We start from the raw sequence: 21,238 nt of genomic DNA, 5'->3' as shown, positions 1-21,238 counted from the left end.
CTTGCATATTCCTGTGGGTAAGGCGAGGAGTACCAGGTTTGGATTTCGTATTTACCAAATTCAATCACAGAAGGGTACCGGCCACAGTCTTCCACCCCACTCTCACACTCTATTTTCTGTTAAATAGGAAGAAAAGGAAAATAATAATATATATACTTCACTTACATTTTGGTTCTTTCACCAGTGACTATCAAAACTTATCAGAACGCTAATCTTAATTGTGAATTTGCATGGTCTTAAAACACTATAGACACTTATGAAATGGGTTGGTGCAAAAGTAATTGCTATTTTTATAATTATCTTCAATGGCAAAAACCACAATTACTTTTGCAGCAACCTAACATTACCTCTGTGTAAGATTCACAGCAAACGAATACCCTAAGAAACAGTATAGCAAAGGAAATAAGTATGGTATAAATACATACAAATGTTGATTAGAACTGGATTTAACAATCTGTTGTAATAGATTAGAAATTAGGTGATTATAAATGATGTGGCTATTACACAGGCTTATTTGTTACATATGTTTACAGTTTCCTATTCCTCCATGAGGTAGTATTTATCACAACTGTAATTAAATAATCAATTGTGAAATCTGCAGCTTAGCATTTGTCTCCTCTTATTTCCCTTATTTCCATGTGGAAAGCCGTATGAGGTTAAGAACTCTGCCTGCCAGATTCACTGTGGTATCCCTGGTGTCCAGTACAGTGCCTGACACAGAACAAGAATATTTCTTGAATAAAAAAAGCCAGTTTTACCATGTTGGAATGAAAAAGTTTTAGAATTAGCAGTATCTTTCAGATAATGGCCTACTGTTCACGTTTATACATGAATGTCAGAAGAAGGCCAAAAAAAAAAAAAAAATGATAATATTTAAGGACTTCGAATCTTTTTTTAAAAGAGGTGGCATCTTGCTGTGTTGCCCAGACTGGAGTAAAGTGGCTATTCAAGGGCATAATCCCACTACTGATCAACATAGGAGTTTTGACCTGCTCCACTTCCAATCTGGGCTGGTTCAAGGACTTCCAATCTTAATAACGGGGGGAAATTTGACATTCATCTTAGCCAAAGGAAAGCTGATACAAGGCATCCTGATAGGGGCAGAATGAGGGTTGGAAATATCCAATGGCTCTAAAGGTAGAAACTGACAGGAGTATTTAGCCCAACTGGCTGCTACTAAAAATAAAGCATTAAGAGCCTACAGAAAACCCTTTCCCCACAAAACAGGAAGTGGGGTTGGGTAGGGAGTCTACCTGACCACACTGGCCAGAGAAACCGAATGTAGTCACTGACACAACAAATTCACAATTCATAACAGATTCGTCTTTGAGAAGTCTGACAGCCTCACCTTTCAATATCTGGGTGGTAATAATTTAGGCAGAATTAAAGTGGAATCACTTAAAGAAATTACTGGACAATAAAAATAAAACTGACTACAACTGATCGTGAAACACAATATTTTTTCATCAATGCAAAAGAGCTAAAAATATGAGACATTTTTCATATGGCTGGCCATCTGTGTTGGAAGAAACATCGGCAAATTTAACAGTGATGTTCCTCTTTTTGTTAATGATTTTAAATTGTTATTTTCTAAATTTAGGCAGAACTCATCAGAAATCTATTCCTTCACACCTAGAAACGTTTTCCAAAATCTGCCTCAATTAGTGCTACTGTTTTATTTTGTGAGACCAGCTGAGCCAATACCTACTTTTAAGAGTGGAGACAATTCTACAAAGTCATTGCTTTTGAATGCACAGTCAATAAAAATGGGCATGATAATGGCTAAAGAATCACAAAGGATGTTGAAAGGGATTCTCTATAAAATCAACACAGTAATTCCATATGGATAGTCAGAAGCCACATTTTATACTTGCTAGTACAATGTGGGATCCTCGCCTTACCTCCCAAGAAAGTTCCTGGGCCTGCTTAAAAACATCCAAATCCTCTTCAGTAACGACATCCTTGTTTCCAATCACATTTACATCTGCACTTTCTTGTTTGATGTTTATTTTTATTTCAGTATCTGTCATTTAAAACCAGCAGAAAGTGTATTCACTGACTTGAATCATGAGTAACCATCATATATTACCAAAATGGCACCAAATTAGCATACTGGGCAAATAGGGATTTTTTTTAAAGCTTTATAAATAAGCCTTTACATCTAAGCACTGCTCATAGATCCAGCAGTATCCTTTCCCTGCTATACTCAAATTTTTATTTGAATTTATCACTGTCATCTTTTTACAGCTTTAATAAATATATGAGGGAAAGTAAGAGTAATACAAAGCGAAATCATATTTTTCAACCAAGATTAGAAGTTTTATCAATGTCTAGTTATAGCATTCCCATTATCAGTTTTGAGATAATAAATTCTACCACTTTGTCCAAATGACACATTTTCGGTTTTTGTTTGATAAAGGGTAGCAAATGTAATGGGCCAATTTGTTCAATGAAATTATGAAATCCGTTTTCTCCCTAAGGTGGATACACACACAGACACACTCACATCCAAAAGCACACATCACAGAGTCACAGATCAGGTTTTGCTGAGACGGAAGCAGGATGAACTTTGTCATGAGAAAGCAATGGAGCAGAGGGAAGAGCTGAAACACCCCCTGTTGGAAGCACTGACAGCACACGGCCGAACAGCGCTGTGGCTGCAGAGGCGACATGGGGGAAAGCATGGCAGAAGCATGGCAGTGGCTACTCATGCGGGACTACAAAGCCATAAGCAACGCTATGGAGGCATCTGGGGGTCCTAGTGTCACTACGAATGGAAGTAAATAATAAAAGGTGGGAGAGTATTAGTTGGAAAAACAACACTTTGGAAGTTTAGTCAGCATTAGAAAAAGGTCAAAGTTTCACTGCTTCTGTATGAAAGTGAAGTGAGAACAAGAGAAATAGCTAAGACCTATGTGACAAATAGGAATTGATTGGTTGATTTTTTTCGGGGTTGGGGAGAAAGGGACGGGACGCAGGTTTGGTTGGAGCTTTGACCTTTTGCTTACCATCATCCTGATCAGGTTTAATCCTTCCGTCTGTCAAGCTCCCCTTCCCTGGTGAGGGGGTCCCCATCTGAGGGGTCACTTTATATTTTAATCTGCCTAGCATCCTGTGCTTTTTAAGGAAAGTTGTTCGCTTGAAGTGAGCAATTGCTTTAAAAATACGTCCTCTAGCCATCCCCCAGCTAGAGGAGGAGGAGTGAGAAATAAACCGACTTCTAATATCTCTTTTGCCAAAGAAGTGGGCTTTAGATTTTGCCGTGGAAGACAATTCAGTTTTACGACGCATACGTTTGGGTGGTGCATAACTTGGGTGTCCCTTTTTGCGAGACTGTCCCTGAGTGGTATAGATATGAGAGAGCCCATCAAAGAGTGCCTTCAGCTGGCTGTTAGTGGTCAGGCCGCTCAGGGAGGGCACGCTGCACTGGCTGGAAGAACTCTGGGGAGAGGGAGAAGAAGTGGCCGTGCTGGACTTTTGTGAACTGGGGCTCTGACCGGAGATGGGGGTTGGGGGTGGAAGTGAAGAAGGTGGAGGTTTTAGCTTTTGTGTGGTACCTGTAGCCAACACATGAGAAGTGCATGACTGTTTCTGAGAGACCTTTTTCCTTGGACGATAGTGCTTTGAAAAGTCTATTATTTCACCTCGTGATCTGCGACCATCAGGTGATGGTGTAAAAAACTTAGTAAGGCCATCAATGAGCCCTTTGGTTTTCTTGTTAACTTTAAGTGTAGAGGCAGAAATGTAGGTGGAGGTGGTGGTGATTTTGGTGGTGGCACCAGGCCGAGTGGGGTCTGTAACAGCCAATCTGCTGCTTGAGTCCTTCCCAGATGCAGCATGACCAGATGAAGGTGTGGTACAGACTTTAGTCTTTTGACCCCTACCAGGTGACCCCCTTCCTGTGAATGCATTCATGGATCCTTCATCACTGGTTACAGACCTAGGCAGAAATTTAGAGAATAGTATCAGCATTTAATAAATAGAATTATAAAGGTATCTAAAAACAAATTTATTGCAACTAGATGCATTCAATGGGCTTAAACTTAAGAACTGTATTTTTTGTGTGTGCCACCACCTAGATGTTCCTCTGTTGGAAAGGCAGCAGCAACTGCATTTGCATGTCATGGTTTTTCCAGGGCCCATCCAACAGGTACTGGAAGAATCCATGTGGACCCAAGAGCAATATAAGCAAGAAAAATGTTGAAGAGACTAAAAGAACACCCAATGCTTTAATTATAATTACATAAAAACAAGCTATCCTTTGGTGTTGTCACAAATAATTATGATCTCCTGAAATGTCTTTTTTAAAGTATTAGGAGGAAATAAGTCATATGTGTTATCCAGAAGCAAAAGAAGAAGCTTATCTAATCTCTAGTTAAAAGTAATTTTTAATTCAATTTGCAAACTTACATAAATAGAGTTTGGATATGGCTATAAATTTGTACTTTTTTTTTTAAGAAAACATAAAAAGACACCCTCTTCCTCTCAGCAGTTTGTGCTTAGGATGGTAAGATAACCAATAATACTCTCTTAGGAGAGAAGACAATTAACTACAGCATAAAATATTGCTGAAAAAAGGACAACAATAGCAAAAAACTGAAGAAATGATTAAAGAAAAGCTACAGCGGGTCAGACATGACATGGAGAGTCTGGTGAAGAAGCGGCACATTTACCATGGTCATTATCAGACACTTGGCGTCAGAATCTTTATACCCCAGTTCTGCCCATACTGTTGAGTAGTCAACAGAAACTAGAGGTCACTCGCTAACACAGCTGCTTACATGAACAGCAGCCGACTGTCTTCACCTCAGGCTAAGGTTTGCGAAGCTACCCATTTTGTAGCAGAGTTTTATACAATAGAGAAACACTTGCAGATGAATTATGACAATGCTGGGGCCCAAGAATGTACTTTCAAAATGATCAATTTAGCTGAAGGCAAATAATGATGAAATGAAAGCCTTGAAAAGAGACAATACTGAATTATAAAAATATCTTAAGTAACTACAAATACAAGAGCACATTTTGGTGATCATCTTGTATACAAAGATTTAATGACCAGATTTCAGCTGCTGGCTGAAGGGGAGGCAGGTGCAGCTACCAGGCTCATCTGAGGTGGCTCTATTGCCAGGGACTCTGCCTGGCACCACCAATTCAGCCAAGTCAGGTGAACGGTGGAGATCTCTAGTGTCACTAGAGACACAGTGAGAGTTACCAACAAAGAACTCATCCAGGCTAAAATGTTTCACATCAGAATGCTGCATTTGGACTGTATCTGGAATCGATTGCCCAGAAAGGATAATATGCTTATAAAGCATGTAAAAAGGAAAACTCCCTAGACTGTCTTAAAAATTCCTAAGCTCAAAGGACAATTTTGGACAAACAAAAAGTTAGGATTGGTGCCAGATGCAATTTTCAGCTGTGTCCTTTGTTTAGAAAGTTTATATCCTAATTTGGTTTTTTTAATTGGGCCCTGAGGATACGGTCCCATGTTGGGAACAATGCTTACACAGGATGAATGCAAAAACATATAATTTCTACTTCAAATGATACTACTATGAAAGATTTTATTCATAACCATGTTTCACGTTTGCCTCTAGAAATTTTTTCAAAATCTCCTGACAATGTCTACTGGTTAAAGGGTTTTTGCAAAGTTTCATAGAAAACTCTAGAAAGAAGCCTGCATTTCTTACTTCTTCTTAGGAGATAAAGGTGCGGGAGGATACTATTTTCCTGAGAGCGAGTAAGATGTGAGAACTGCTTCAGATAAAATTAGGGGAAAAGGAGTAAGCAAGGGAGTGAGATTCTCGGTGTCTGTTCAAGGTGTGCGCAGAGCATGTATTTTTTCTCCATCACAATGGTCCTTTCACTAAGCCTGAAAAGATGGTGGTAGTCTGTTGGCAGAACTGTTATAGATGTGCAAGTCTCTTGATTACATTTGTAAACACCTTAATGCTGATAGTTAAATCTATACTCTACACAGGTTAAAATAAATTCATTTCACCTCTTATCTTTTCTCTGCTTTTCTAACTAACTCCTGCTAAATGCTCTACTGGGCTTTAATGGTAATTATATGGCTACAAGATAGTGAAAATGGGGTTATCATAGCAGACTTCCAGGCCACTGCGAATATATTATTTTATATATATGTCTGCACACGTGCAGTTGTCAAATAGCTGTGTCTAACTCTTCAGAGGCAAATGGTCATCTGCAGGTTTTTCAGAAGCTCCTATTTCATAAAAGAGATCTTAAAAAGTGGTAATGCTACATTACTATCAGAAGAGAGAGTTATTTTTCTAAAATGTTATCTAGAGTGATGAAAGAGATTTGCTATAGACATGGACAAATCCCTCTCGTTTTAAAATTCCTATGAAAATATTTATATAATTAAGCTCTTCTATGCTCAGCCAGTAATAAAGTAGGCTGAATGACTGTTTCCAGTTCTTATATTCTGCTTCCATCCTGCTGCTTGAAAAATGTCACTTAGTATCACAGCTACTGCCAACAGAAGACCCCAAAATGCCAATGGTAATTAAAAATGTTATTTTCAAAAACTTTCCACAGCTCAAGCAAAAGGAGAAGTATTTTTCAACCCTTGAGTTTGAAAAAATGATGCCAAAAAACCCCTAAAGGAATCTAAGAGAATAACAATCACCTATATTTTAAAGCAAAACATAAAAGATTTCTTTTGATAAGATCTCAACCTACAACAATCGTTGCTTTAATTTATTTTTCGGTCGTCCAATGGGTTTTGCATATCGTCGTTTTATTTGTGCAGCTTTCTCATGAAGTAGTTTTCTTCCCTTTTTCTTTGGTCTGCAGACTTGGCAAATCCACATCCCTGAATTAATATATATATGAGAAAAATATTTTAATGTTTCATTTTAAGAGAAGATATTAAATATAAATTGCAGCTGTAATAAGCTGCTCAAGGATGCCTGTATGCTGAACTTCACTCCAAAAAATGCGTCATTCCCTTTTGTCGTTTTCGTTAGGAAACCATCACTACAGGTCAATTTCCCCAGAACGAAGGCGGTGAGGGCAGAGGTGGCCTCTCTCTCAGAACCCTTCCATACAGCTGTTCCCAACATGTCAGTAAGCCTCTCACCAACATATAAACACACATGAAAACTCGCCCCTGTCAGATATTTTATCTTTTGATTTGAGGGAAACATTTTCAAGTCAGTCCATTTTTGGAATTTCTAGAAGAAAAAAAAATTATCATCTCTTTCTGGGAAGTTCCAAAACTAAAAAAAATTATCAGTATAAAATATAATTTTTAAATTTAAATAAAAGTTTTGAGTACTGCAGAACTGCAATGATTAAAACTATACATCTAGCATAGGAAAATAGGTCAATGGATAAGAATGGAAAGACCAGAACAATCGAAGCCTACAGAATAGTTTAGCATATCAAAAGGTCATATTTCAAATCAGTAGGGAAAAGATGAAATGATTCAATAAACGTGATAGAACAAATAGCTATCTACCTGGAAGAGGAATTATTTCCTATCCTTTATAAGAATAAATTCTAGACAGATGAATATTATAATATGAAAAAATAAAATGTTACAAGTACCAGGAAAGATATGTGGATATTTATATAATCTAAGCATGACTGACATTTAAAACTGAAGCCATAAATAAAAAGATTCATGAATCTGACTACATGAAAAAAAAAAGAGCTTCTGCAAATCAGGGAAAAAAAGGTAAAAATCCCAAGAGAAAAATGATTAATGGATAAAAAGAGGTACCGTAGAAAAGATGATACACAAACAGCCAAGAATAAAACACAAGAAATGTTCAATCTGACTACTTAAAAAAAAAAAAAAAACAGACATATTTCTATTATCAAACTGGTAAAATTTAAAAAATAATAATACTGTATTTCATCAAATCTAAGATACTATATGATGTATCTGACTTCAAAGATATTAAAACATTAAAAACAAACACCTGTGTCTTAGACTCGAGATATAGTAACGGTGAGTACTGGTCACGATACAGGAAAATAGGTATCCTCATACACTGCTGGACAGCCTGAAAACTGATACAGCCTTTCATGTATCTAGCCTTTGATCCAACAGTTCCTCCCCTAGGAATTTATTTCAAGGAAATAATTGTGGATGGAAAAAATTGGAAACATTTGTAATATCCACCCTAAGGGATTGGTTAAATGAATTATAGTTCATTTATACAGGGGGCTGGAAAATCAAATACCTCCAGGAAGGACCTAGATTGTATAATACGTGTGACTGAAGCAAATTGGAACGTTTAAGACAGCAGGGAGTAGTGAGACTGTGGCAAACTGCAGCACGCATGCACCACCCAGAGGACTCAAACTTTTAAAAATATGGTGCCAACAAAGCGTATCTGTGACCCACAGTTGCCAGGTTTGTAATCCCTGCTCTATACCATGGAGTTCTACACACTTATTAAAAACTATGTTTAGGAGAATATTTAATGATGTAGGGGTGCTTACAATCTATTAAGAGGGAGGAAAAAAGTACATTACAAAAACATGTACAGAATGCTCCATTTCCCTTCAAAGGGTATGTGAAGGCAGAGAAGGTATTTCTACTTCATTTTTATTTTTATTCCTTTTTTGTCTACCTGTACTTTTTAAATCTTCCACAACGTAAATTATGGATTTCTTAATACAAAGGCAAAGTTACTTTTAAATGTTTAATATATTGCAAAATGGGGGGAAAATGCTGAGCTTAGCTGATTTACACAATAAATAGAAGAAAATCCACATTCCATCAGACACGATCAGCTATAAGATCATTCAGATGCTCGTGTTCAAGATATCAACTACTGGCCAAGAAAAAGGCGATGGCTTCCTGTTGTAGGTCTTTGGAGTCACTATCATCCTCAAAAATATAAAATTTCTTAAGCTCTAAACACTGTGCTGAATAATATGGAAAGCGTTCTAAACTTTTGACCTACATAATCTAATCTTATTCTAATAGGGGAATGGTTTGTAGAGAGAGATGGTCTTTTTCATCCCTGGGTCTGAATTAGAGCCTTTATTTTATATATATGTATATACATATATATATATACACACACACACACATATATATGTTATTTTTTTCTATGCTTTTGTAATCCTCTATTCACAACCCTAAACTCACAAGTATAGGGAAGGTGGGAGGGATGAAAAAAATGCTTAAAGAACCTGTGTAACCCTGAGCTGTCAGACCTCAGGACAAAGCTAACCAATACGTAATAAAATACATTTTTAATACAGTTTAAAAGTTCACCTTTTGGCATTCTGGAAAGTGGTGGGTCACAGCATTCCATATGGAATCCTCTATCACAGGAATCACAAAAAAGCATATTATCCTGTAATATAACATATTAGAGACTAGTTGAGACTGAAACCAACTGTAAAAGGCCAAAAATTATTTTGTTACTGGATTAACATTAATACAACATAAGGAAAGTGCACCAAGATCCCAGCTGCAGTCTGACAACACGTGAATTTAAAACTTTAGAAAGAAAGTAGCCATACTCTATAAAAACGAAAACACCTTAATACTGGAAATTAGCAAGTTACCTGGAGGCGGATTACGGGAGCCGTACTTACAGCGTTTCTGCCTTGCACTCTACAGGCACTGCATGTCTTGCATTCGATGCACTGCCACCTTAAGGCCTTTACATTTGTTGTTAATTCAGGACAAAATTTCAAACAGGATGGGTGTCCTATGAGAATAAAAAGCAAATTGCTTGATGGGAATGGTGCCTTTGACTTGTTTAAACTCCCATTCCCTAATATTTAATAGATAGCTGATGAGGCTTGCCAATGAACCTTAGGAACTTGAAAATGCCAACAGATCAGAGAATCTAAATTACAGATTTCCTTTCTGCCTTTTCCCCTTACCTTCTTTCCCTGCATGTAACAAAAGGATTGTAAAAATGTTTTCCCTAAGAGAAGTTAATTTATACCAATTCCAATCTCAAGCCTTTGAGAACTTGAAGATAACACAGGCTCAGGCGTTCTCACTCCTGCGCCCTGTTCAATCTCCTGTACTTGCCATCTTCATCGACCACCATCTACCCAGGGGGTCCTGGTTTGCCACACACTGAGGGGAGTTGCCAAAGTTCAAACAATTCCTGCTCTCTATGTGTGATGAAATCATAAAACTTAACAGATAACTAAATAAAAAATTGAGACTGCTTAACCTAACTGCAGATGCCCTCCCCCGCCCAAATCCAACAGTACACAAAGAACATCCCATTGCTGGGATAGATATTGCCATCTTGCCTCTGGATCACTGAGTTTAAACTCTGGAAGCAGGAGCAGAAACAGTGAATTTGAGAGACAAGAGTTAAGAAGCTGAGAGATCCAGGTTAAACAGGACCCACCAAGAAGTGTGGCCTCAGCAGGTTCCCCCATTTTCCCGAGCACTGAGTTTTCCACACTGTTTGGGGCACACTTTTCACCTAGCAGTGCTCCACACACCATGTCTTACTGCTCACTTCATAGAGGAAAACTGGAGACCCTGAGGGGCAATGTCATTCAAAGAAGCCAGCCCTGAGCCAGTGAGTAATAGATTCCTCCAAGAGGTGTGGGGAGCGTGAGCCTAGATTGTTTGGAAGGCTGTACAGTTTAAAATCTAATGGTCTTTTATCACATAAACTCAAAGAGATCTCCAAACTTGATTTTATTTTTTTTAAACCTGGTCTTTAAATAGTAAGAACATTAGTAAATCCCATGTGAAAGAACTTACAACCAAGCTGCAAAGGAAACCTGAGGGGTAATAAAAAAAGCAGATTCTGCAATTTCAAAACTGTTTTATAATTTCCTGACTTTGGCAGGCTCATTGTTTAAATATGTATTTTGGATTGCTGCCAAAAAGGTCCTCCTCCCTAAAGCTTAACAGGTGCTTCATAAAATTCCACCCACCAGGAGATTTGGCTTTTTGAAGTAAAAACATTCAAAATCAATCACCAATACTGTTAATAAAAGCACACTATTCCTGAGTTAAAAAAAAAAAAATCTAAACATCTGTATTTAAGATGTTGAGAAAATAAAATATTGTCACAGGATTATGACCTCAGGCAGGAGAGACACCTAGGCAGATGCATTTAACCTGTGACACTGTTCTTTTATGAGGCTTCTCTCATTCAAATGAATGCAAGGAAAAAGTCTGAATAGATAAAAATGGTATCAATCTCCTCTTTCTGCTCAGGAACGGCAAACAAAGACAGCCTGCTTGTCGACTTTTAAGAAGCATACTGAAGGGGAGAGGGGAGAGGTCTACTTTGATCAGAGCCCTCCCTTCTGTCCCCTTATATAGTGAGGGGGGTAAAAACTTAACTTTTAAAGAACAGCAATTTAAATTCCACCCTTAAAATGGTCCTGTCAGCTTAAAAGTATACCATTTACTTCCCCCCTCTTTTTTATTACTTCCTGTAAGGCATACATCATGAGCACATATGACCTCAATTTCACGCACTGAATTTTTCTCTACATTCAAATCTGCTTTTGTGCTTTGTGACTTAATATTCAGTAACTAAGGTAATTCACATCATATTACAGCTTACTATTTGTTCTCACAGGTATCTTATGAAATACAGACTTTTTAATAATTACACAGTTTGAAAATTAGTGGATTTCAGCCATTTTCAATCAGGGGCAAGGAATATTCTTTCTCTTAATGGTTTCTCTCACTTCAAGCAATACTGTATCTCAACTACTACTATTTAAGCTACCCTATCAAATTCTAAAATCTTCAGCCTACCTTTCCTTTAGGCAGCAATCTTACCTTTATTTAGCTCAAGAGAATTGGCCATAGATCCCTTCCAGTTCTAAATTTCTATGATTCTGTAAAGGATGCTGAGGGATGAAGAAATATTTCCATTTTATTTTCTCATGGCCAACTTTAAAATAACACAAAAGACTGTAATGTGTCTTGATATACTACTACACAAACTATAGTAATTAGATAAAGGAAAACAATGCTACTGATCAAGTAATTCCTTACCTCTGGTTTAGCCATTTCATAAACTCAACAATTTCCTCTAACTTTTTTTTTTTTTTTTTGAGACGGAGTCTCACTCTGTCGCCCAGGCTGGAGTGCAGTGGTGTGATCTTGGCTCACTGCAAGCTCCACCTCCCAGGTTCCACACCATTCTCCCGCCTCAGCCTCCTGAGTAGCTGCAACTATAGGCACCCGCCACCACGCCTGACTAATTTTGTTTTTGTATTTTTAGCAGAGACAGGGTTTCACTGTGTTAGCCAGGATGGTCTTGATCTCCTGACCTTGTGATCCGCCTGCCTCAGCCTCCCAAAGTGCTGGGATTACAGGTGTGAGCTATAGGACCCAGCCTGTTTTTTAATTTTTGAGACAGTCTTACTCTGTTGCCCAGGCTGGAGCGTGGTGGCATGATCATGGCTCACGGCAAACTTTGCCTCCCAGACTCAAGCAGTTCTGTCACCTCAGCCTCTCCAGTAGCTGAGTCTACGGGCACGCATCACCAAGCCCAGCTAATTGTTTTGTATTTTTTGTAGAGACGGGGTTTTGCCACGTTGGCCAGGCTGGTCTTGAATTCCTGGCCTCAAGAGTCCACCAGCCTCGGCCTCCCAAAGTGCTGGGACTACTGACACGTGCCACCATGCCCAGTTAATTTCCTCTAAAATTCTTCTTCTCTCTGTTCAGGCATTTCACGGTGCTTTGTCTTTTTGGAGTTTGTTTTACTCCTGTATTTTGCAATTTATCAGATTTGATAGCCATAATACATATTCGTTCACTCATTCAATTTCACACAAATACATTACCAAGTACTAGCAGCTTACAATAGTTTTATCTAGCAAAACCAAAGGAATACTATTTAAAATTAAACAAGTACCAATGGAACTACAAACCAGTGGAAAAGCTTTTAGGAGAAAGTACTGAGGAAGAAAAAACACAGGCTCTGTAGTAAGCAGAGCAACAGCCCCCAGCCGTCTGTGCTCTAATTCCCATAACCTGTAAACATACTATTGTTGTGGCAAAAGGAACTCTGCAGAAGTGACTAAGCGTACAGACCTAGAAATGGGGAGTTTATCCTCGATTATCTGAGTGGGCATGATTGATCTAATCACCTTAATCCTTAAAAGCGGAGAACCTTTTATGAACTTGGTTAGAGAAATGAAATGGGAAAAGGAGGAGGAAGGGTTCAAAGCATGAGAGAGACTCCACCTGCTATCACAGGCTTTCGAGATGGCGAGGGGGCTGCAAGCCAGGGGATGTGGGTGGCCTCTAGAAGCTGGCCATGGCCTTCACCTGACAGCAAGAAAACCAGGATCTCGGTGCTATCAACACAAGGAACTAAATTCTGTCAATAACCCAGATGGATAAGAACATGGACCTCTCCTAAAGTCTCCAGAGAGGAGCCAGCCCTGCTGATACCCCAATTTTCATCCAGTGAGACCCATGATGGACTTCCAACCTACAACTGAAAGATTAAAAATGTGTTGTTTTTAAGCCACTAAGTCTGTAGTAATTTATTTCAGTCGCAATGGAAAACTAATAACGACTCAGACACTAAGCCCCTCAGACTGGCTATCTGACCATCTATCTGTCCATCTCTCCTTCCTTCAACTAATATTTAAGGAGCACTGGATACAGTGAGGAAAAGGAGAGGCATCGTTCCCACCCTTTCAGATCGCATAGCCCAGCAGGAAAGACAAACATTAAACAAGAATGAGCATTAATGCCTTACAATGGGGTGGCTTAGGGATATGGGAGAATCTAGCAGGAGGTTAGAGAAAGGCCTCCCTAAAAAAGAGACCCAAAAGATGAATGTGATTGGATGGGACCCGATAAGGGGCAGAGCAGGGAAGATGGCATGAACAGACAGAGATGAATGGCATATATCCAAGGAGAGAGAAGTTGTTCAATGTAACCAATGTGCAGAATGTGAACAGAATAGTGATGTAAGATAGGGTTAAACCAGAGCCCAATACAGAAGAGTTTTGGGGGTCTGTATTAAAGTAACTAACTGGTAGCCACTTATGAAATTCTATGATCAGATTTATAATTTAAAAAGGTAACTTAGGCTATAGTATGGAAAATGGATTGGAGGAAAAAGGGTGAAGCCTAGATTGAGGTCATTATAATAGCGGATCTGAGTGGGGCTGGTGGGGATGCATCGATAAATTTAGCATTCAAGATATATATTATGATTTAGAATCGATGTGTTTCTGGTGATTCCTTGGTGTGAGAGAATAGGACAGAGGATGGCTCCAAATGTCCAGTTTGTGTAACTGAGTGAGTAGCTAACAGTGTGCCATTTGCTGAATATAGGAAATCCTCCAGGAGAGGCGGGATACTGTTTCTTTGCTGGGATTTCTGTTGCTATTGTGTGGCTGTTTTGGGTAGAGGAAGCAGTGCAAGGTTGATGAGCTGTTCTGGATATTAACTTTGAGGTGCCTCAGCGGTAGACTCGTTGGAGAAGCTCTATAGTTGTTTGTATCTAGGGTCAGCTCAGTAGAAGCTACAAGGCAAAGTAACAAACACAGGGCCATGACAGACATCTGAAGAAACATTTAGGGAATGGAGAGAGGACCAAGGGGCTAACAAAAATATGTGGAAATAAGTGGTAGAGAAAAAACACAGATAAAATGGTGTCACGGGGGCCAAAGGAAAAGAACACCTCAAGAAAAAAGATTCTCCACAAGATCAAATATGACTAAGATAAATTATTTGGTGTGGATTAAAAGACACCGATTAGATTTTGATAAACACTGAAAAACAACCATTAGATGTTGCTACAAGGAGGTAACTATTACCCAGACAAGCACAGTTTTAATGAAGTTACATCCCTTTGGATGGTCAATTATGCTTTGGGCTTTTGTGGGGATGGGGTTCACCTTATTCCCCCACCCCCTTTTCTTCTTTGTTTTTTTATTTTTCTATTTTGAGACGGAGTTTCACTCTTGTCACCCAAGCTGAAGTGCAGTGGTGTGATCTTGGCTCACTGCAACCTCTGCCTCCTGGGTGCAAGCCATTCTCCTGCCTCAGCCTTCCAAATAGCTGGAATTACGGATGCCCGCCACCACGCCCAGCTAGTTTTTTGTATTTTAGTAGAGACGGGGTTTCACCATGTTGGCCAGGATGGTCTCAATCTCCTGACCTCATGATCCACCTGCCTCAGCTTCCCAAAGTGCTGGAATATATCTCTTAAATTATTTGACACTAATGTATTACTGAATACATTTCAGTATCATGTATGACTCAGAAGTCATTTTTATTAAACCAATGAAATCTAATACCTTTATATATTATATAGCTTGCCTGAAATGAACATAATTAAGGATTCATTGGACATTTCAATTGTTCCCATTATCTATATGCCTACAATAAATTATCCATTCAGCATTATAGTCTATGAATATCATGTATAGACTGTTTAAACTTACTAAATGTTGCAATGCAGGTTGCTATTATTCACCTACCAAATATTTGACATAAAATATCTGTATGTTTTTAGGTGACAGAATAATAGAATGAGCAGGATTCTGTGGGATCACTTGAAAAGGTCATTATTATCAAGGGTTTTGTGGCATGAAGGTCTTCAAAAGTAAACCACACCACACCAAACAAAGAAGATAAACCCTCAATCTCTGACATTCCCACTTTATTTATTTATTTATAGAGAGAGTCTCAGTCTCTTGCCAGTCTGGAGTGCAGTGGCGTGATTTGGCTCACTGCAACCTCTCCCTCCCAGGTTCAAGTTATTCTCCTGCCTCAGCCTCCTGAGTAGCTGCGACTACAGGTGCGTGCCACCGCACTCAGCTAATTTTTGTATTTTTAGTAGAGATGGGGTTTCACCATGTTGGCCAGGATGGTCTCGACCTCCTGACCTCGTGATCCGCCTGCCTCGGCCTCCCAAAGTGCTGGGATTACAAGCGTGAGCCACTGCGCCCGGCCTTTTTCTTCCTTTTTTTTAGTAGAGACAGGGTTTTACCATTTTGGCCAGGCTGGTCTTGAACTCCTGACCTCAGGTGATCCGCCCACCTTGGCCTCCCAAAGTGCTGGGATTACAGGCGTGAGCCACCGCGCGTGGCCTCTTTTCTTCTTTGGATCGTATCTTTAGGTTTCTTTCTAGTCAAGAGTCTTCTTTCCAACCTAATGATTCAATCTGCATCTAGTCAATGTGAAACTGGAGGACTAAGCAACAAACTCCTGGGGTGACCTTAAGAAACTAGTGGTCTTTTAAATATTTTTATATGCCCATATATCCATACACTGCCCATACCAGTTCCCTCCACGAGCATGCAAGTTTTGTTCAGGGTTAACACACAAATAAAGACAAACCCAGGAAAGACTTCGGGTCTCCCGAGGGTGCACTGATATTCTACTCCACGGCTCTTGCTCCCTTTATTATACAAAAGGGATTTCTCTCACTCACCCAGCTGCATCACAGCAGCCTTTCTTCTGTCTCCTGTTTCAATGAGTTTCCACTTAGAATGATGCTGTAATTTTGAACTGTACACTTATCTTAGATTTGCTAATTTGAAAACACACATGCACACAACTCATCTGTAAGTAAGATTTAACCACCCAGCAATCTGAGCAGCAGACACAAAATTTCATTTGGTATAATATCTAATACTTATGTGAAGCTAATTAAAGATAATTTGGTCTTAATGAGGCAAAGAGAATATAACAGTGTTAATTTCAAAGTAGGCTGATCCATGAAAGTCAAGTAAAATCATTTCTAACATTTCCACAGACCTAGACTATCTGATGATTCCCACATTCGTATTAGTGGTTGGAATAACCCTTCACATTTGTCTCATGTTTTATAGTTACTGATCATCTTCCTATCATTATTTCACTGGATTCCACAATAGCTCTGTGGATGCAGGGTGCAGACATTCTCCTTTACACTGCAGAGATGAGGAAAACCAAAGTTACACAGCCAGCAAGTGGCGGAAGAGAACTGGAGTACAGGCTAGGGACGCCACATTCAGGGCTCCGGGCACTGTGTACCTCACCTCACGTTTTTACTACATACAAACTTGAATGATTTTTTTTTTTTTAAAGAATTTTTAGTAGAAAAAGAAATGTTAAAGAAAATACTGCCCACTGAAAGCATCGAGCCCCTTTCAAAACAGATAAATTTCTAATTGGCTTTACTTTACGATGTAAGCAGAAGGAAACATTTATTACTCTCATCCATGAAATCTAAGCGGAGTCTAAATGTGACATCATATGAATGGTACTTCAGATAGGGACGGCTGAAAAGCATCAGGCACATATGGGAAACACATTTAAGAATGATCCTCCCTACAGGCTGCCATCTATATTTCCTTTTTCTGGTTTTATGCTGCTAAGGGTATTTTTTCACATAAACAACTTACGTTTTGGGATCCCTTTGATCATTATGAACAGTCTCAATTCAATCCCAGAACCAACAGTCTCTTCTGAGGGTGAGAAGGCAGCCATTTCCATAAGGTCAAGTAGGAGTCCCAACTAATCTGTAATTCCCACTTGAAATGCTGAACTGTGACAACAGGGCTCACACCATTATTAGAGGGTGCTGTTGAGGCATGTTGGCCTATTCTTTTTTCCTTAGAATTACCAAGGTGTCAAAACAGAGCCTTAGAACCACAAGAATCGGCCGGGCACAGTGGCTCACACCTGTAATCCACCGAGGCCAGCGGATCACGGGGTCGGGAGATCGAGACCATCCTGTCTAACACTGTGAAACCCCATCTCTACTAAAACAAAAAATGCAGAAAATTAGCCCGGCATGGTGGTGGGTGCCTGTAGTCCCAGCTACTCAGGAGCCTGAGGCAGGAGAATGGCGTGAACCCGGGAGGCGGAGCTTGCATGAGCAGAGACAGCACCACTGCACTCCAGCCTGGGTGACACAGCGAGACTCCGTCTCAAAAAAAAAGAAGCCACAAGAACCCCCAAACTCCCTAAAATGAACTATATTTAATTGTGACCCTTCAGTTTAAAGAGGAAAAAACAACAAAGTCTATTCTGATCTATCAGATGAATAAATATCTACAAAGGATGTCCCTGAGTTAGGAACAATAGTTTTTTTGACTAAAGCAGCCAAATCCAGGCTGGCACAGCACACTCAAGGGAAGATTAAGTGAACTTCAACACTAGAGCCAGATCCCATTGCAGAGTCCAGAGAAGCACTCTGAGGCATCCTCTATCCTCAACAAAGAGACACGATGACCCCAGGGCTTGAATTTCTGCCATGACCCATACCTTGGCCCCAAAGCCTCTGGCTCTCTCGACTTGAAGACTGGCTCACAAAGCCTCGCCAGCCACATAAACCCTCTGGACAGTATCCTCAAGTCATTATTCTCCATTTGTTAAAAGAGAAAACAAGAGGATATTTTTGAACAGAGAAAACATAACACTGTACCTAAACACCCCCTGGCTTTACCCTGAAAAAGTCTGAGCGAAAAGTAAGAAACACCAGGGGAAAGAAATTTTCAGTGACCTCAAATATAAAGGAGATCAAGCTCCCCTCTGGCAGGTCTTCAATCCGGGAAAGATGAAGGGAGATTGATTACATCAGAAAATCTAAGATCTACTTGTTTAGAATTACACCTTTATACCCTGTGAAGGAGGCCTTGAAGTTATGATCTAGAAGATAATGATCTCGAACTTCTTATCAACTCAAGTAAGTGTATCACCAGAGGTAAGGAAATATATGAAGGGAACTTTTCTTCCCACATTTAAGTATGTCTTTAATCTGTCTAGGCACCCAGACAAAGAGATCCTAAGGAAATAAAACAGGGAAGGGTATTTTTAAAGTACCACCTTAAAAACCACAAAGGGTAAACCCTAGACAAGTGAACACCACTAAATTGATCAGGCATTTACACAAAAGAGTAATTCATTCAGAATGAGCCTCATGAGAAAACCCAAAAGATAACGACAGAGTCAGAACTGATGAGTGAGGCACTACCTCACCAGCATAAAACAGGGATATCGTAGGGCTGAAATGTATTAAACTGAACATACAGATAATGTTTCCATGCCCTTTTGTCACTATCCATGATGCCATGGCCAGGTAAAAGAATTTTAATGAATCTGTAAAGCCCATCAAAAAGACTGTCAGAATGCATTTTTCAAGTAGCATTTGAAATGTCTTATTTCCAAGGCTCTCCCTTCTAGTCAGCACCTGAAAGCTGCTGAACTACAAAGGGCCTATCAAGTTAAACCTTCATATAAGGAATAAGAATCATTACACAACACTGTCATTCTCAGTATGAAACACTTCTTCTATCCAACCATCAAGCAGCTGTCAAAAGTGATGATAAGATTTTAAACTACGTGCAGCAATCAAGGATAACAACATCAAACATGCTAAACCATAACACGGCTCACATTTGTAGTACACTTACCATAGTTCTTACAGACCTTATGCCAGGCTGTTTACTTGTGCCCTCACATTTCACTCCCATAAAACCCATGAGGTTGGTGCTGCCATTATCTCTAATTTTCTAACGAGGAAATGGGCTCAGAATGGTCAAGTAACTAACTCAAGGTAGAGGAACTGGGCTATGGCTGGCTCTTGAGTTTGCTCCTAGCCAGTACATCTCAAGACTTCCTAAACAAGAATTAGCTATGGTGTTCTGTTGGTTATTGTTTTTGTTTTTTTAGAGATTACTATAACTAGAGAAATAGTCATGAATTTTAAAATAAGACTTTGGAGAAAAAAGTTTGGGTAGTCTGGGAAAAAAATTTGAAGATTAACAGAAAAGGCTTAATTTTTACTTATTTTTGTTATTAATTTTTAAAGATGGGGTTTCACTCTCTCGTACAGGCTGGAGTGCAGTGACAAGATCATAACTCACTGTAATCTCAAACTCTTGAGCTCACGCAATCCTCCTGTCTCAGCCTCCCAAGTAGTTGGGACTACAGCACACCCAGCTAATTTGTGTGTTATTTGTAGCAACTGGATCTCACTATGTTGCCCAGGCTGGTCTTGAACAAATGATCCTCCCACTTAGGCCTCCCAAAGAACTGGGATTACAAGTGTGAGCCACCGCACTGGGCCAAAAAAATGATTAATCTAAAAAAATCTAACAGCTACCACACATAAACACATATATGTCTATATGCATGTATACATGTGTGTATATGTGTGTGCGTACATGTATTACCTAGGCAAATATGACCTGTTTAACAAAAAGGAAGACTGGCTAGTAAAACAAATTAACAGCACAGTTTGCCTTTAAATTTCCATTATAAAACTGGAGGAATGGCCTTAAAATCTTATGAGAAAAAGGCAGAGATAATAGCTACCTCACTGCAATTTGCCAAGAGTCCCTACCCAACAATTCCTTGATTTCAATATCACCTTCTGTACAGACTACCCTTTTCTTATCTTATTCCAGACAATATGAATTTCTTTCATGCCTGATGACTTATTGATACTATCATCGCAGTTTCCAGAACATTGTCTCTCTCATTTGAAGTCACACAGAGCTGGGCTGTAATATTACATTTCAGCAGTAGGTGTCATGACCTGAAACACTGGAGACCAAAATACTTCTTGAGACTTCAGGTTATATTAAGAGAAAATAAGCCAGTGATTCCAGTTGTACTCAGCTTGAAAGCTTAGAATTCTCTACACTGAATTTACCTATAATGTAGACATCTCCACAATGAATTACCAATGCTGGTATAAAATAAAAGCTTAATCATAAATATGTATAGTATTATATAAGCATATATAATACCCATATGTCAGTACTAACGCTTTTTTCTCTATTCCTTTTTATTTTTAAATTTAAAGCCCATGCTATAACCATATAATTGCCTTAAATAACAATACAGTTTTAATAGAGGGATAAATAGCATGAAGCTATGATAATGGGAAGTCATTGTACAACACATAGGAAAAACACAACTTACCACTACTGCCACAATCTGCACAAGAGAGGAGTTCTTCTGGTTTCTTTTCACGATTTGATTCTTTAGTCCCCAGACAGAAGCTACATATTGGAATGGGATCAGCACGTGGCTATGACAAAATTAAAATAAAAAATACTGTCACTTTTCCATTTCAAAATTAAAAACATTAAAATCAAAAGCTTCTTACATTTTTCACATAAAGCTTCTTCTTTCTTTAACAAAGAAAAACTGCTAAATAACGTATTTAAATAAACATTTTCTGCTAGCAAAAAAACTCGTATTATTTTTGAGACGGAGTCTTGCTCTGTCGCCAGGCTGGAGTGCAGCGGCACAATCTCGGCTCATTGCAACCTC

The 21,238-nt window shown here is 39.1% G+C and overlaps 1 protein-coding gene across 1 annotated transcript in view; it reads right to left on the bottom strand.

The window, feature by feature from the left end:
- Positions 1–21,238, bottom strand: part of KAT6B (K(lysine) acetyltransferase 6B) — a 218,484-nt gene that overhangs the window by 45,578 nt on the left and 151,668 nt on the right. The window contains exons 4-10 of the mRNA XM_011929623.1: positions 20,885–20,993; positions 9,589–9,704; positions 9,263–9,344; positions 6,706–6,838; positions 3,009–3,940; positions 1,902–2,023; positions 86–116 (exon numbers count right to left, since the gene is read on the bottom strand). Coding sequence (XP_011785013.1) covers positions 86–116; positions 1,902–2,023; positions 3,009–3,940; positions 6,706–6,838; positions 9,263–9,344; positions 9,589–9,704; positions 20,885–20,993 — 1,525 coding nt within the window. The remainder of the gene's footprint in view (positions 1–85; positions 117–1,901; positions 2,024–3,008; positions 3,941–6,705; positions 6,839–9,262; positions 9,345–9,588; positions 9,705–20,884; positions 20,994–21,238) is intronic.

Source organism: Colobus angolensis, unplaced genomic scaffold, assembly GCF_000951035.1.
Source record: "Colobus angolensis palliatus isolate OR3802 unplaced genomic scaffold, Cang.pa_1.0 Scaffold12, whole genome shotgun sequence".
NCBI lineage: Eukaryota > Metazoa > Chordata > Mammalia > Primates > Cercopithecidae > Colobus > Colobus angolensis.
Note: the sequence above shows the minus strand (reverse complement) of the source record. Positions and strands in the feature narration are given on the sequence as shown.